General features: G+C 35.4%; 1 protein-coding gene across 1 annotated transcript in view; it reads left to right on the top strand.

The window, feature by feature from the left end:
- STAM (signal transducing adaptor molecule) overlaps positions 1-17,834 on the top strand; it is a 29,502-nt gene that overhangs the window by 8,996 nt on the left and 2,672 nt on the right. The window contains exons 2-13 of the mRNA XM_054273884.1: positions 1,447-1,531; positions 8,069-8,144; positions 8,230-8,325; positions 8,853-8,999; positions 9,271-9,361; positions 10,366-10,558; positions 10,877-10,971; positions 12,195-12,283; positions 13,872-13,959; positions 16,476-16,530; positions 16,862-17,015; positions 17,534-17,709. Of these exons, the coding sequence (XP_054129859.1) occupies positions 1,447-1,531; positions 8,069-8,144; positions 8,230-8,325; positions 8,853-8,999; positions 9,271-9,361; positions 10,366-10,558; positions 10,877-10,971; positions 12,195-12,283; positions 13,872-13,959; positions 16,476-16,530; positions 16,862-17,015; positions 17,534-17,709 (1,345 nt within the window). The remainder of the gene's footprint in view (positions 1-1,446; positions 1,532-8,068; positions 8,145-8,229; positions 8,326-8,852; positions 9,000-9,270; positions 9,362-10,365; positions 10,559-10,876; positions 10,972-12,194; positions 12,284-13,871; positions 13,960-16,475; positions 16,531-16,861; positions 17,016-17,533; positions 17,710-17,834) is intronic.

Raw genomic sequence — 17,834 nt, 5'->3', positions numbered from 1 at the left:
TAGTGCTAGATGTTAGCATGATGTCTACCCCTAATTTTTGATATTTCTGTTGATTATGAATGCTTTTTCTAATCAAACAAGTTTTCTGATAGGGTTTAGAGAGAAGAGGTAATGTCCCTCTACTTTATCTGAGAGAACATTCAGAATAGTAAATAACTTCCATTTAGGATTTCCCTATAATGTTTTGCTCTTTACTTGCATCAGGCCCTAGAGCTGATGTGTTATCATTTCAGTTGAATATATGTCAGTGTTGAATTTTTGCTCAGAAATACTTTGGGAGCACATAACCACAGAGCAGGACATAGAAACTCATTCATAAGAAAAGTCATCAACTTCAATATGAATAATCCTTGTAATTTTTGGAGATTAGATGTTTTCTTTGTCTTTGCAATTTTGCCAGTGCTAATCTAGATAATGAATCATTCCTGGCAGAGAAGTTTTTATAGGAAATCTTTGGTTCTTTTCATAAAACTAAGTAGCCCAAGACATTTACTGCTGAGGCATATTTTGTGTTTTGTAGATGAAGCTGTAAACATTAGATGAAGAGCAGGGATGGGAAACAAAGTTTCTGTATTATTCTATGCCCATTCTCCTACTTTTTAATTACTGGTTAGTAATTAAAAATGCAGGTGCATTCCTTTATGCTCTCCAGTCCTGAGCTGATGTATCAGTGTTTAGATAATCCTCTATTGAGCTGCAGTGTATGGCTCAGTTATCCTTACTGTAACTAAGCTTTTGTGGGGGACAAATAGGGAGGGAATCTATTTTTTCTTCTGACATTGAATCTATTTCTTCTCTACATCCTCTCTCTATTTCTTTAGTTTTTACCAGAGACCTTCGTCCTATTAAAAAAATTTGGAAGGAAGAATCACAGTGGCTTCTTTGAAATTAACTTTGGTTTAACAGTCTTTATAGCTGAAAAGAAACAGTGAAATATATCATCCAAAGCAGTAGTAAGAATGGGAATACAGAAGTTTAGTGATTGTGATGACTTTTTAAATCCTTCTTGTTGAGGTGTAATACATGAAAGGAAATACAAGACACAGCACTTTGGTGTCTGGGAAGGTGATAAATTCAGTTGTATCTGACTCTGCAAAGAATGAACCAATGCTTTGGATATTCATATCCTAATAAACTTTATAGTTCAAATGGAAAAAAAACCTGTTGATAGCTATACTGCTTGTGTCATGTTTTGTGTACGTCTTTATGATGTGGTAAAACAACCCCAAAATATATTTGCTTATTAATTAAAATTAATGGTCACAAGTGAACATTAGAAAATTAAAAAGTATTAAATACAACACTGCTAATATATGAGTTTTAGTAAGCATAGGGATTTTTTCATACATTTAGAAATATACAAAGAGGTAATATATCAATGTCTTTGTTAACAATTAAATATTACTTTAAATTTGTATTTTGATTTACTTTTACTTTATTTATCAGAGAAAGCAACCAGTGAGATGAACACTGCAGAGGACTGGGGCCTCATCTTAGACATCTGTGATAAAGTTGGACAGTCACGCACAGGGTAAGTAAATCAGGAATTTCCTCCCCAAATGTTTTTAATTCTGTTACTTCAGTCTCATACCCAGGTGAGAGGAGTGAATTTTGTGTTATCTTTTACAAACTTCTACAAAAGCTGAATTTAACTTGATTACAAGTGAAAGGAAAATGTATGGGGTTTCTGCTGAAATATTTTGCAATCCTTACTTTGGAGATACTGGCTGATGTGTTAAAATTAGGACTTGTGTACAGCAGCTTTTCACCAGTGTAGCAGATAAAATGAATGGCTATGTTTTAGCAGTATCACTGTAAACCCAGGAAGCTTCATGAGGCATTTTTCTTACAGAATCGTAATCTAAGTTGGAAGTGACCTCCAGAGGACATCTAGTCCAACCCCCCTAGCTTCAAACAGGTCTAATTAGATCAGGTTGCTCAGGACCGTGTGGAGTCTTGAATGCCTCCAAGGTCAAAGGTTATGCAACTTCAGTGGGCAGCATGTTTCAGTATTTAACTAGTTCTACTTACTAAGTAAGGAAATAATAAAAAAATTTTGCAATCTGTTTGCAATTTTTACTGTTTTGTCTTGTCTGTTGCATCTTGTCCTGTGACTGTGCAGCTCGAAGAAAGAATCTGGCTGCATCTTCTGTGTATACTCTGATTAATTGCTTGTTGAAAGCAGTAAGCCCCACTTTTTGGCTGCTCTTCTCAAAGTTGAAAGCACCTCTCTCATCTTTTCCTTGTATGTAACCCTCCCTGACTGTCCTGGCAGCTATCTATTGGACTTAGGGCTGTGTGTAAATAGCCTTCTTGCATTGGGGAGCACCAAAGTGGACAAAATGCTCCAAATGCAATTTTACAAGTGCAGAATGGAGGGAAAGGGTCACCTTCCTGATCTTGTTGGTTGTGCTGACCTGTAGTTCAAGCCAGGATGTGGTTGGTTGTCTTAGCTGCCAGGCTGCACTGCTGACACCTCTCACCCAATAGGACCTGCAGATAATTTCCTGCTTTTCATGTGGTCAGCTCCTGGCTTCATTTAAAATGCAATAGCTTATCCTTGTTCTTATTGAACTTCCAGTGTGCCCATTTCTCCAGCCTGTCCAGGTCCCTCTGAACATTAGCCACGGCCTCAGTGTACTGATATGTTCCCCAGGTTCCCCTTACTGGCCCCTTGCTCTGGTCAGTAAGTTACTGAGAGCACTGTTGATCCCAGCAGAAATCCCTGAAGGATACTGCCTGCTAGCTGGAATTTGCACTGCAGGTGACAGCTCTTTGAGCCTAGGAGACCAAAGGTGAGTTTTCCACTCACCTTTATCCAGCCCATATTTCACTTGCTATGTGATAAGGACACTACAAGGGCTTCAGCTGTATGTCAAATATTTGCTAACACCAAGGTATAAAGCATCTGCTGCCCTCCATTGTTCTCACCATCGGACCACCAGTGTCTTTGTCACAGAAAACAACAAGACTTTGTGTTTCTTCTCCTTGTTTTCAGAAGCTATTCTCTGTCAGCAGGGCTTTGGAAAACGTACGCTTTGGAGATGTGATACTAAATAAAACACATCTTAATATGGGCTGCTAATGTTTCATGTTTGATTATTTACTGAGCTCTCTTATAGAATTCATGCATGAACTTACTTTTTGGACAAGAAAAGATAAAGTATGAGGTATAAAAGTATAATAACTAGCAACTAAAAATACAGTTTAAGGACATAATTTCAGAGTATTTATAATGTTTTCAGTCACTTTAGTGTTAGGACTGGGAAATGTTTTAAATACACCTTTTTGAAGCATTTCTTGTAAGAATTTAGGAATGGAACAATCTCAAGAAGAAAGTTTTGCCACTGATGCTGTGGAAGGCTTCTCTGAGAATGACTTGGATTGCCTTGTAGAACTGCTAGAAACAGTATGAGATGCCAGACAACAAAGTCCCACCTGGGACTTTTGTTCCTAAGGACAGGTTTGCAAATAATCTTATTCCTTGGGATTAGAGATGGTCTCTGGAGGAGTATATAAAAATAGCACAGCATATTGAGGTTTCTGTGCTGTTGTGTAAAACTATAGTGAAGATAGCAGCTGGCAAGTTGTTAATAATGTTTCATATTAGTCTTTATATGTAAAACTGCATTTCTATTCCTTGAGCACGTTGATGCCAAGCTTGTAACAGTAACTATATTATTGAATGTTTCAGTATTCTATTTACTCACTGAAAACCTTTCCACAGATGAAATTTAGTCTCACAGCAACAGTGAGACTATCCTGAACAGTGCTGAAATGTGTGTAGCTGCAAGAGACAGCAGTACAGATAAAGCTAGAGATCTGGTAATATGGAGATAAGTTCCTGTTAGGATTTCTGAGGTTTGTTTGTGTTGGTTTTAGTCTTTTTCTTTTATGTATTTGTATTTTAATCTTTTTCCTAATAAAATACTTTTATATAAAAGAAAAGTGGGACTTAAACCTTTGTAGTATTTATCCTGCTTGTGATAGGCTGCCAACTGACTTGTTGCTTAAATTCAGATTCTGTTAAAACCAGCTGAGAGTGGGTTTTCTTTGTTTTTAATGGATTATGTTGTGCAGTAGCAAGGTAAAGCAAGACAATGTTTCCCATTAAGAAGTTTAAATGAGATATGCTTAGCTGTTTGAAATTCTCCTGCAGTTTAAGGTCCTCTGACAAGGATGCAAGTCTTCTTAGCTGGGATTGGATTTAATTTTTTAACCAATTCTGCTCCAGTACAGGCTGTTTATTACTGTTCTTGGAAGAAGTTTAGATTACAAAAATCTCTCCTTTGTGAATTTTCTTTGTACTAGTCTACAAGCTCCATTGCATCCTGCAGCATTCTAGATGTAGATTGCCTTACACCTGAAGCAGCCTAGAAAAACACTTATTCATTAAGTAACCCTTCTGGTATAGCACATTGTCTGCAAACTTGTTGGTATCCAGATTAATTGTTGGAAACCTGTTATGCTACAAAGGTATTGCATTTTCTCATAAGATAAATTAGTTACAGTTCCATAGCATAATTGCTGCTGTTATTTTTTATGTTGTAATACTCTCGGTACCGAGAATTGCAAATTGCTGAAAATGTTGTCTTGCTTCCTTTAATCCAAACAACTAAACCATATTTTTAGCAAGTTAAAATCCCTCTCTTTGACTGCTTTCTCTGTTTTTTTGTGAATTTCCAAATCAGAGCTGCTATTAGAATTTTTATAGAAAACACAGGAAAGACAGAAAATGTGTCAATATTTTAAACAATATGACTTGTTTACAATAGCTTTTATGAAATACTACTCCATGTAGTACAGAATTAACATATTCTGCATGCTTCACATATCAGGTTCTTAGACAATCTAAAATTTGTCTAATGATGAGACAACACTTTTTTAAATCTCTGAATTTCCATTAGGGGCTCATACAGTTGCACATCACATTGTTTGCATCCTGGTTTTTGCCAATATTAACTCAATGAGCAAGTTGCCTTTTCAGCATAGAAACATGATTAAAACAAAGGTTTTACTGTTAGAGGCAATCCTTTCTGCCTCCTGGTTTTGTATGGCATTCTTCAAAACTTATTTATTTTAACAGTTTTAAAAATTTTAATCACATGGAATGATTCTTGAGGCTGTCCTTTGCAGGGCCAGGAGTTGGACTTCAATGATCTTTAGGGGTCTCTTCCATCTCAGGATGTTCTATGATTTTATATTTGACTGGCATTTTAAATCTGATTACAGGAAAGGTATTGATTTTTGCATAGTGTTGCTTTTCTACATTGAAAATGCTTACAAAACTGAATCTAAAGTTTATCATCTCAGAATAAAATAACAATATGAAATTTGGATGGTTCTTTAAACAGAATAAAAGGAAAAATTAATGGACAGGTATGGTATATTTTAGCAAAGATGCCCCCCCCTTCTTCAGTAATTTCAGTGCTAGCCAGTTCCTAACTCAAATCAGTTTTGCATTTGGCTTTGAGACACTTGTACTGTTTATTTCATTAGACATATCAGTCTACACTGAAACTTTCACAACTTCAGTTTTTTCAAGAAAGGTTACTTAATAAAAAAAAAAAAGATGGCTGAAAAAAATGGAGTCAGTGGCTGAGAGGCTGCACCAAGTGTTGAGAAAATAGAAATGTTCATTGCAGTGCTCTCTGTTGGGGGTGAGTATTGGCAAATTGTCATTGAGGAATGGTTTGTCCATACTGCTGCTTGCCTAACTTTGTCTTGATTCCTTAAGGATTAATCACTGCCTCAACAAGTCAGTGTTCTGGTTAGCTGTTTCTTCTTTGGGTTTTTTTGTGCTTGGTCATGCAAGAGAGAGCAGCAAACTTGCTTACTTGATAGTATTCCAATGTGTCTTCCATTTTTCCCCCTCACATTACACAATCTCAGTAGCATTTGCATTGTAATTGCAGTGTATGTCTCACAGGCTGACCGGGAAGCTTAATGACCAGCCTGTTGCTGAAGGAGCTAGGAGGAAAGCTGAATCCCACAGAGTTACCTTAGACTGTAAATGAACAATAAATTCCTGAACATATCTGAAATGTTTTGTGCAGAGTAGTATTTTATATTGCAAATGCTGCTAATTGTGTCCTTTTTAATAAAATATAATCAGATTTTTTTTCTACTTTCTAAAACTAAACCTGAAATTCATTATTTTCTATATGAATTGGTTTATGATACCATATGATGCCACATATGATACATAGCTTCTATTATATCTTGCCATATTTTCACCCTACTTATTTGTTATTACTACTCATTGTGGTGCCTCTGAAATTATCATCATTGGAGTGGAGCTGTGGCCAAATATTTGTATAGTACAATTTGGAGACATGCCTAATAAGTAGACAGAATTCTACACTCATAGAATGCATGCTTCCCTCTGGTTTCTGCATAGTGCTTCTCATAATTTATGCACTAAATTGTATGATGAATTAATTAGAAGTAAAAATAAGAATTACAGGCCTGTCTAGAATAGGTCTTCTTACTCTGTGTGACTAAAGATTGGTACACCTGGATTATTTTCCTATCTACATGTAATCAAAATTTTTCTTACTTTAAACATTTGGGTATTGAAAAGCATTTAACACTCAAGCATTGATAATTTCTTTTAAATATATAAACAAATAGATTGTACTTGAGACATGTAGGTTATCATTTGGCTTTGAGGCTTTCTTATTACTTTTAATAAGACTTTGGATTCCTTTGTAAAAAACGTCATAGGCTAATGATCCTGTTCCTGAACTCCTAAGCTCTTGATCCTGCACCTTGCCTTTATAAATACTGGCTTCACAATGGGCAAGCACCTTTTTTGAGCTTGCAATCATATCACATTGTTAATCCTACTCATAAACTAATGGTTACAGAAAGCAGCTATTTCTAACAATTTTAGCTTGTATTCTTTCTCAACTAAAGTGAACATATGAGAAGTCTTGAATAATTAACAGATAAAAGGTAGTACTTGCCTTAAAGCCTTCATCTGTAATAACTGGTATATGAAGGTATACACTGAATGATATGTACTTGTGCTGTGTGACAGCACTTTCTATAATTAGTGCCACTAAATATGAGGTGGACATTTCTGTAAAATGTAGACACTGCCAAATATAGTATAGCCAAGCAGTGGTGTAACTTATACCTGAGTTTCATGTTAGTTTTTGGATATCAGTTCAACAGAAAAATACTTTTGCTTCCAAAGACAACCATGCTATAAATGTGTAAACTCCATAAGTGTGTAAAATCTCTTAGTGTAGATTTAACTTCTCCTTTCCTCCTTCTCTACTTACCCTCTTCCAGGGTTATCTTTCCAGGGCTATTTAACACATAATGATTGTATGCCCTTGAAAATCCCTACCTCAGCCTGGCTTAGCTTTCCACTACTTTATAGATGGAACAAAGTATTAGAAAGTCACATAGATTTTAATATGCTAAACTTTCTGAAGTTCCCTTTCAAATTCTTTGTTGAAGTTGCTTTTCATGTTATTTCTATCTACCACAACATAAGACTTGAATTCTGTATTTAATTTCTTTGAAACTTTGATGTAGATTGTCTAAGAGGTTTTTTTTGAGAAGTTATTTGTTCATTACATAGCTTCTTTATAAATGCTTTTCTGTAGATTAAAAGAGACTCTGAGGAATGTGGTGGTAATTCAAAATAAAAGGGTGTTGGTAAACCGGTCCGTAAGGAAATGTTCTTACATACATATGTGAAATATAGAGGAGTAGGTGCATGGACTACAGAGAATTCCAGTTCCCTAATTGTAAGGGATTTTATGCATTTCTGGAGTATTTACAGTAATTCGCTCTAAGTACAAGAAGTGATATAAATTACTGAAAGGTTTTGATAATTAAGAGAGATACAAATCCTACAGATAGAAATGGCTACAACAGTTTATGCTGTTTAATTTATTTTTAAATGTTGTTGTTTTAAATTATAAGCTACTAAATAATTTACTCACGGTGTTCAGGAGCTCTTGCTATCTGTCAACGTTGTCAGCATGGTCACGTGTGCAGAAGGAAATGTTCATTCCATTCCATATTTTTAAAGCTGGATTGTGTTTTTCAGGCCTAAGGACTGCCTCCGCTCTATAATGAAGAGAGTGAACCATAAAGATCCGCACGTCGCTATGCAAGCATTAACAGTAGGTTCTTCTTAATGTAGTTCATTTTCTTCCTGAAAAGTTATATTGCAAAAAAATATCTAAGTTTTAATCTTTCTTTCATTAGCTTCTAGGAGCATGTGTATCAAACTGTGGCAAAATCTTTCATTTAGAAGTCTGTTCAAGAGATTTTGCCAGTGAAGTAAGCAATGTGTTGAATAAGGTAATGTATTGCATTGACTTTTATGTTTACTTGTAAGTAAAATTAGGTAGAGAATTGGGATAATCTGAAAGTGGAATGGAATCTACTTTTAGAGGACTGGAAACAGGGGGGAGGGGAAGGAGAGAAGATTACTGTAAAGACTGTGGCTCTCAGAACTTCCTGAATGCCACTTCATACTAGGTAACATGGGTATTCTGTCTGGGGGAGGTATGGCGTGTTAATTTATAAATAAATTACTGTATTTTCACTTTAAATTACATCAGTAAAACATTAAATACAAATATGATGAAACGAAGATAGAACAGAGGGTTCTATGTAATCTTATTTTACTTTATTTTGGGCCTAGCACATACTGTACTGGCACAAACACAATGCTGATGTATAATTCTCCCTTTCTAATAAAGACTGAGTGCTAAATTTGACTACAAATTAAGGTATCTATATGTTTTATATTGACAGTAACATGCAATTACTTGAAATTAAGATCAGATTCTTACATCATTTAACTAGTTTGTACTCTCCATCAGGGTCATCCAAAAGTTTGTGAAAAGCTGAAAGCCCTTATGGTGGAATGGACTGATGAATTCAAGAATGACCCACAGCTTAGTTTAATATCTGCCATGATAAAAAATCTTAAGGAGCAAGGAGTTACTTTCCCAGCTATTGGCTCACAGGTATATTAGATTTTTGTGGTTGTTCTCAAAATGTGTCACAAATTCTTTTTATCCTTAGCTCTGCATTTTACAGTTTGTAGTCTTGAATTCTAGAATGTTTGGCAAACAAAATGAAAGCTACCTTGTCTTAATAAAACTTTTCTTTGAGGAGTGAAATGCTCTAAATTATTTTAGATTTTTATGTAGCAGATGAATACAAAACAAAATGGTGAACTTAATGCACTGTCAGTTTTATTTTGGATTAATTTTTACATCTTTTACTTTTGGCTAGGCTGCTGAACAGGCAAAAGCAAGTCCAGCTCTAGTTGCCAAAGATCCTGGTACAGTAGCCACCAAAAAGGAAGAGGAGGATTTAGCTAAAGGTGAGTGCATTTATTTGCTGACATGATGCATATTGATTTATTTAAATGAACAATAGTCAATATGTATGTGTTACTAATGGTCTCTTCAGTAGTCAACCCACCAAAGTCTACTTTTAAAGAGATCTGTGTCTCAAAAGTCTATCTGCATGAGTTTCATAATGTTTGTGTCCACACTGCCCCTTCTTAAATATGATCCATTTTTTCCTGCAAACTTGAACTGAGTTTAATGTGAGTGAAACTTTTCTGCTCAGTCAAGTTCAATTGAAAATGACCCAGAAATGTGAAATAATTCAAGGAATGATAGGGAAGAAGATAAAGGAAGGGGCAATTTTTTGCTTGTTTAAGCAAAAATAATTTTGTTAATTATGAATTTAGGAGATACTTTACTGTGAAGGTGACCAAGCCCTAGCACGGGTTATCATGGGATAACCACGATAACCTGGTTCCCAAGGATATCATGGTGTCTTTATTCTTGGAGATATTAAAAAGTTGTCATTGGCAGTCAGCTGTAGTGACCCTGGATGAACAGGGGATTGGACCAGATGACTTCCATGGGTGCCTTCCAACCTCAGCCAATCTGTAAATCTGATTCTGGGAATCCAGGCTAAGGACTTTTGTCTAACAGAGAACCAGTGTGCACTGGAACAGATGTATCTTTTTAATGTTTCAAGCAATCTGGAAAAGTTCAACATGGTGTAAGATGTAAAATAAGAATGTAAATATTTTACATTGGTTCAAGGTTGTAGCAATAATATCATACTTTGTGGAGTTATATTTGTTCTCAAATGCTATTTATTCATCTTGTCCATGTTGGAAGCCTCAGTAAATCCACAGGCAGAATTCTGCTCTCTTTGTTATTTACCATTAATTCTAAGAGAAAGACACAAAGTCATTAAAATGCAACAGAAATAGAATTAGACTAAAAGTTTTCACAGAATTAAATTTTCATATCCATCAACCCATTTTTATAGGGAATTTTCATCTGAGTAACTCTTCTTTTGTAGCTATTGAGCTGTCACTGAAAGAACAAAGGCAACAGCAGACAGCACTTTCCAGTTTGTATCCAAGCACTTCAAGCCTTTTAACAAACCACAAACATGAGGGCCGAAAGGTTCGTGCAATCTACGATTTTGAGGCTGCTGAAGATAATGAACTAACTTTTAAAGCTGGAGAACTTATAACTATACTTGATGACAGGTAAGTAATATAGAAAGCCTACTAGAATTCTGTTAAACTGTAAAAATTAATTAGAAATAATTATATCTTCTATGTAGAAGCATACCTTGAAATACAATGAATGGAAACGTATTTTTGTATTAATACTCTATTTTGTTACGTTCTTTACAAATAAATGTATTTGCATAAAAGTTCCTGTGTAAAGATTTCTGCATATATGCAAGTTATATTTATGTGCTAGTGATATAAAGCCTATACTGTGAAATTCCTAGGAAAGTTCCATGTGAGTATGGGATTTCTGATGTATAGGGTCTTTACTTATTTTTTTTTAATCTTTAGTGATCCAAATTGGTGGAAAGGAGAAACTCATCAGGGTATAGGATTGTTTCCATCTAATTTTGTAACAGCTGATCTTTCTGCTGAGCCTGAAATGAGTAAGTAACATTACATTTTTTTTATATATATATATGATATATATGTTTAACTCTGCCATGGCTTATGGGTGATTTCCTTCCCCTTATGATAGAGTTCAGTTGCAAGTGAATATGGTCATTGAAGTAAAACTGAGGAGCCCTTGCTATGCTATCACAAACAACAGTCAGACCAAGGCTGCCCAAACTGTCTTCTGCTGAAAAATGCTGCTGTCTGCTGCTGCTTTGTCAGCAGCTTCTTTGAGACTCATGAAATCACTCCATTGACACCTAAATAAACGTGGGCAACAGCAGCTTTTTTTCCAAATGGCCTTTTTGTCCAGTTGCAATGGTGCATGTCTAATTGAGATGGAACTGAAGGCCCCATGGCAGATAGGAGTTGGAGACAGATTACCAGTGTTCAAATAGTTCAAGAAACCTACCTACTCTAGGTATGTACCTGTGCATAGTGGACAGAGGGATTCTCTGCATGCAGCTTATTTATATCCATCCAATCTACTTTAAATATTTAATAAAAATAGTAAATATGAGATAAGACTTCAAGATTCTAGAGCTGATTTCTGTAAATCTCATGGGTTTGCAAGATTAATCTTCTGTGCTCTCAATTTGAGGGTGCTAAAGGATGAGCAGGTCAGCAGAATTACATGCTGTACCAGTCATTTGTGCTATGCTAAGACTATCTAATAAGAGTAATATTTAGCTTTTTTGCTAAATATAGAGCTTTTTTGTGCTAGTCTCCACTACAGAGGAGTGAGATGCTTTGCATACAGGATTTGGTGAAGAAGGAGTAGAGAATCTTGAGACCTTTCAATTGTGGACTTGGCTTTGGAGAAAAGAAGGCTCAGTTTGTTATAGATGATTTTATCAGTTTAATCTTAAACTTGACTTGGTAGCCCTGTTGTTTCCAGTCAGTCTTTGAGTCTTTTATCCAGATGACCTTTTAATATATGTTATGTATAGGGAGACTATGATAAAGCCATTTACTTGCTAAAACACGTTTCTGCTGAGCTTGTGTAAACTGATCTATTTTTTTAAATAATGTGATTTACAGATAAGAAAATTATTTAGGTCTGTGGCTTTTAAATGTCAATAAAATACTAATTTTTAAAATTTTCACAGTAGACATTTCAAATGCAAGGAACCTATAACCTATACTAGTTGTAGAATATTTATGTCATTGTTTATTTTTTCTTTTGTAAAATTAAGTCTGGCTGTTTATCTTACAGTGAAAGCGGAGAAGAAAACAGTGCAGTTCAGTGATGAAGTTCAAGTAGAGACAATAGAACCTGAGCCAGAACCAGTTTATATTGATGAAGTAAGAATGGCAAAAATCCTGATTGGTATAAAATGCGCTGCTGGGACATTTAAATATGTGATGTTTAACCCTTTCATCTCATACTTCAAAAATATGATAAAAAGAGCATGGAAAGAGAGTTTTCATTAAAGTAATAAATAAATCTTCAGTATTCCCTTTTGTTTAAGAGTCTTGAAGTTTTTAGGAATTTCTGAAAATGAATTTGGAACTGCATTCCATTTAGTGCCCTACTTGAGGGTTATACATCTGTTTACCTCCAAGCTAGAATCTTAGTGCTGGGTGGTACATCTACTTTCAAATTTTGCTTAAAGTACTTCAGGATACCATAGAGATACCCATCTTGACAGCTCACTTAGATTTATTTCCAGTGTAACCACCACTGGCTACCCTCAGACTGAAAGATCTCTTTCTGTCCCTGAAAAGTCTAAAATTCTGTTCCTGTGTAAGTAATATTTAGTAAGATATTTACAATCTCACCTTGGTGATCCTGTAAGGTTTCCAGGAACATTCAGTCCAGGAAATTCCCCCCCCCCCCCTTTTTTTTTTTTCACCTCAACCTGGGTTCTGTCATTGTTTTTTTGAAATGAGAAGTCAGTTACTGCCTTCCTGAAGTCCTATTTAAATTCCACCTCAAAAACTCTTCTTCCCAGGAGATACTAGTTTGTAACCTGCTGAAATAGATTATCTGAGGCCTGCCTTGAGCTTTCAGCCTTCCAGCTTTTGTTTTCTGTGAGTCCATTGTTGAGTTTTTAGTGTCTTCTTTTGTTTTTGAATTGGCCACAGTATAATTTTTAAGGAAGTAGTTAATTTGACTTTTCCCAAACTTTCCATGGTTTAAGGAGGACAAAGCATGGTTTTCCTTTATACAACCTATATAACACAAAGTGAAAAAGGCTATTTATTTGATAGTGCTCAGCTAATAAATGATTTAAAAAATTTACATGTTATGTTTTTGGTACTTTAACCAATACAGTTCAGTCCAAGACATATTTTTCAAAGACTTTATGCCTGTTTGTTTTCTAACCTTTGATGTTTTTATTACAAAATGGTTGCACTTAAACTCTTTAGTTAAGCTTAACTTATTCTGAAGTAAATCCTGAGATGCCTCCAAACATCATCTTAAAACAACACTTCGTTACATTGGTAATGACAAGGCTCATATGCTGAATAGGCCTCATGCACTTAAAATTTCTTTTCAGTGAATTTAAAGTACTTTCTCAATGTATTCTGTCAAAACATTCCCACCAATCCCACTAGGTGGTGGTATTGCATATGTAATATCTAGGCTGGAAAAATAGGAACTGCTCAGAAGATAATATATGTTTAAAAGGACTTCTAGGAATAAAGGAGTATTCTGCACATTCCACTTGTTACCACTATTTTTTCTCATTTAGCGTTTTCTTGTTCAAGCATCTTCATTCCTGTAAAGTAGCATGTATAATTTGCAATTTCTTAAAGTTAGTCTAGTTGATTCTGAAGTGCCAAGAGATCAAAATGGCTGTTGTGAACAGATGCTTTAATTTACTATCCTGAAAGTGCTAATTCCCTTGCTGCCACATTTGCCCTAATAATACAATTTGTGTTGCAGGATAAAATGGACCAACTCTTGCAGATGTTGCAAAGTGCTGATCCGTCTGATGAGCAGCCAGACCTCCCAGAACTGCTTCATCTTGAGGGTAACAAAAACGAATGAATTTTTTCATTGTTTTTTTCCTCACTGGTAATTTTCTGTATCAATGCAGATTGAAACTAAGCTGAAACTACTTCAGTTTCGCCTGCATGCGAGAAGCATGCCTAAGAAAAGTGCCTGAGCCATAATTATCTTCTCACTTCTTGTTTCCCACATCCACGAGACCAAAGTCAAAAATATTAACTTAAAACAAATCTACTTTTCTCTACTGTTTCCTAAATTATTTTCCCTTTTCAAGACACATAAATACTTGATCATATTCATTCATAATTTTTTTCCTTCACAGGGTAGCACAGCATGAGTGGCAAAAGGAGTGTCAGGAAGATTCCATGAGAGGAAGCAGAAATCCTAGAGAGATTTAGAATAGACCCGTGGGTGTCCCACATGCTTTTCACTTGCATGTGTATTTCTGGAGGAGTTGCATATTAACAAATAACTCATAGAGTGCTACAAATTTTCCTACTCTTTGAGTCATTGTTTAGACTATGTCTTCACAGAGACATTATAGATCGTTTTACCTAGGCTGATACGTGCACCAAAAATTTTAAAATAAAATTTGGAAAAGGAAGAAAAGAAACTTCCCAATTACGATACAGAACATAGGCTTAAAGTAACAATTCAGATGACACCAGACTTTGTCTGGTGAAAATGGCAGTTTCTACATCTATCTAGAAGTTAATAATTAGGTTTGTAAACTTTTAGGTATCTCCCATCTTTCCACACCCATCTGGTTCATCATGTCTGTAAATGAATGCTGTTTCAGAAACTCACATCAGCAGCACGTCTACACATATTCTAGTTCCACTGAAACTAAAGAGAGGTAAAAAGAAACGTGACTGGTTTTATTCTTACAAGTCCCAAACATAGCTATAGAGGCTGTTGTCTAAGAAGCAGATTGCCTGTATCTGATCCAGGACAGAGGCAGAGAAATTAAAGGTATGCTTGTCAACCAGCCTAGAGATATGGCTTACCTTAGGAGTTGCTTCAAAATGCATTGTGAGATCATTAAAGCAATGCTGAATTTTGTATTGAACCATGGGACTGCTCCTGGAATCTGAAGGCAGTAGTGTGGTCAGATGATTACTCCCCAGCTACCTGCAACAGCACATGTCAGACTTAGGGCTACATATAGTTCTACAATGCTAATTCAAGATTACTTGCTCTACACTTAAGTAGGCTTTGGTGAGCTACTGGTTTTGGCATAGGTTCTGAAAATTTTGCTGTAGATGTGTTTTGAGTTCTTGGTTCCTACCAGTGGTGGCAGATGCTGATTAAAGACATTTGTGGCTGGACATGTGGATGGCAGAAGAAAATGAAGTGGTTTTGTATCAAATGTTGATCAGCATCTGCCACCACTGGTAGGAACCAAGGATTCAAAACATATCTATAGCAAAAATTTGACAGAAAAATCACTTAATTTCCTTCTGCCGTCCACATGTCCAGTCACAATTGTCTTTGAACTGGAAAGCTCATTCTAATGTGTTCAGGTACCCAGAGTTTGTAGTTGGCAGCAGAGCAGTCATCATGTTAACAGACATCTAAGCAATTCTTGTGATGCCTTTTGTCACACTGTGTGCTATACATAAAAGCAGGCAGAACTTTGACAGCTTTTATATCTTTGCCCGACATTTCTGCCAATGTATTTCTGATCCCAGGTTCAAAGAAGCAGATGGGTACCTCTCATGCAACTCCTCTTTCACCTGGAGTTGCCTTCAAGGAACTCAGCAATGATGTCCTTGCACTTGTCATGGCTCAGATGTTTTCAGGACCTTCTGCATTTCTAATATCCTGAATTTTCCTTTCAGCTTCTGTGTCTGTTTATTTGACATTTGACGAACTCTGCCTTTCTGCTAATTAGCCATGGTTTGCTTGGCAGGTAGATGAGCCCCATGTCCTTGTGCTGAAAGGAGGCATGGGGTGTGCATTTTTGTTTATTTTAATGCTTTTTAATTCTGATTCTGGTAAGATTTATGTTGTTTTTTGCACATGTCACTGGTTTGAAAGAGCCCCTTCCCCTAGTTAGAATTCTAGTGAGACTAATGGGCTATTAGTGTCTTTGATGTGCAGATAATTGAATCACTGCAACCAGTTTTCTCCTTCATTGTTTTCATAGTCTTCTTGTAGCAAAATTGGATGAGCACACGATCTAGGTTCCAGTGCCAAATCTTCTTCCTTTAAGAAGAGATTTCAATTCATGTGGACCTTTTGTGCAAAATAGTTTCAGCTTTATACTTCCTGGATATTAAATGTGTTTTGTTTCATTTTATTTTTATTTTAAAATATATTTTTAAAATTGTACCAATACTGAAAACTTTAGCTGGGTCTCATTCTTGAATTGTTCATGATGCTACCTCTGTTATTAAAAATTTTTTGACATACAGATAATGAACTAAAAACAAAATTGGACTTGCATCTATTTCTATTTAATTTTTTATTGCTTTCTGACTTTGCAGTATGGAAACGTTTATTACTCTGATATATTTTAATGTGTTTCTATTCTAGCAATGTGCCACCAGATGGGACCTCTCATAGATGAAAAATTGGAGGATATAGACAGGTAAAAAGAAATGTCGTGTGCTTTGACCGAAATTAAAATTTATTCTTAGAAACCAGAATTATTACTTGATAATATTGTAATTTCTATGAATACTGGCAAAGAAAATATGTGTATTTATTAGTAGTTTCTCTGAGAAGAGGTCTGAAGATTTTTTTCCCATAGTCACATAGCAATTTATAGTGTTATACCATTTGACTTTCTGTCACTTGCCAAGCATCAGTTCACACAAAAAAAAGTTACTTAATGAAATTACTCTATGTTGTCTGTCCTATAATAAAGTTATCTAAATTGTAAAGGGAACTGTATTATAACTGCAATATATATTTTCTAGGAAACATTCAGAACTGTCAGAGCTCAATGTGAAAGCGATGGAGGCTCTTTCTTTATATAACAAATTGATGAATGAGGACCCAATGTATTCCATGTATGCAAAACTACAAAACCAGCAGTATTACATGCAGTCATCTGGTGTTTCTGGCTCTCAGGTATGGATGTAGCCTTTAATAGCCATTGACCTTATCAAGTTCACACTGACTGAGCAGTGTTTTCTCTTAGTTTTATTGCACAGTATGTAAAAAAATAAAAATAAAAGTGTTCGTGTTCAGCTACAAGCTGTGTATGCTCTTCTTTTGTGGGTTCTAATGCATTTAGTGTTTTTCTGTTCAGTTCCTTTTGATCAAGGAAAAAGCCCATCCTGGGCTTTAAGGTGCATAAAATTAAAAAATAAAACTGCCAGGGCTTTGCATATTGGGTTAAAGAAAATAAGCAGCCAAAGGAGTACAATTTCTCCCTATCTTCTCAGAGATAATTCAATATGAAAATGATGCTATGAAAGAATTACCATTTTTAACTTCAGTAATTTAAATGCTAAATACTCTTCACTGATATTTAAAAAAAAAAAGGAAATGAAAATATTTGGGAAGTCTTTAAGTTCTAAAGTCAGATACTAAATAGCAAATTTTCTTGTATTTTATTTCTAATACTGCTTTATTTAACTTCCTAGGTTTATCCAGGGCAAACTCAAGGTAATGCGTATTTGGTGGCAGGGAGTGCACAGATGGGCCCCATTCAAGGTTACAATCTTCCTCCAGAGCAGCTCCCTTCTCTCAGCCAAGGCACAGTTACTCCATCTGCCAGCTCAGTAATTCCTGGTCAGCCTGCACAGACGTCTTACACAAAGTAATTTTAAATATTTTTCTATTCAAGTTTAAATAAATTTAAACAGAAACTCTTTTTTGAAATTACAGGAGTATAAAAACCACAACTGAATGATACTTTAGTGCAATCATATCCAGAGTGCTTTT

This window comes from Melozone crissalis, unplaced genomic scaffold (genome assembly GCF_028551555.1).
Source record: "Melozone crissalis strain CALT ecotype California unplaced genomic scaffold, PUWL_Pcris_2 ptg000016l_1, whole genome shotgun sequence".
NCBI lineage: Eukaryota > Metazoa > Chordata > Aves > Passeriformes > Passerellidae > Melozone > Melozone crissalis.
Note: the sequence above shows the minus strand (reverse complement) of the source record. Positions and strands in the feature narration are given on the sequence as shown.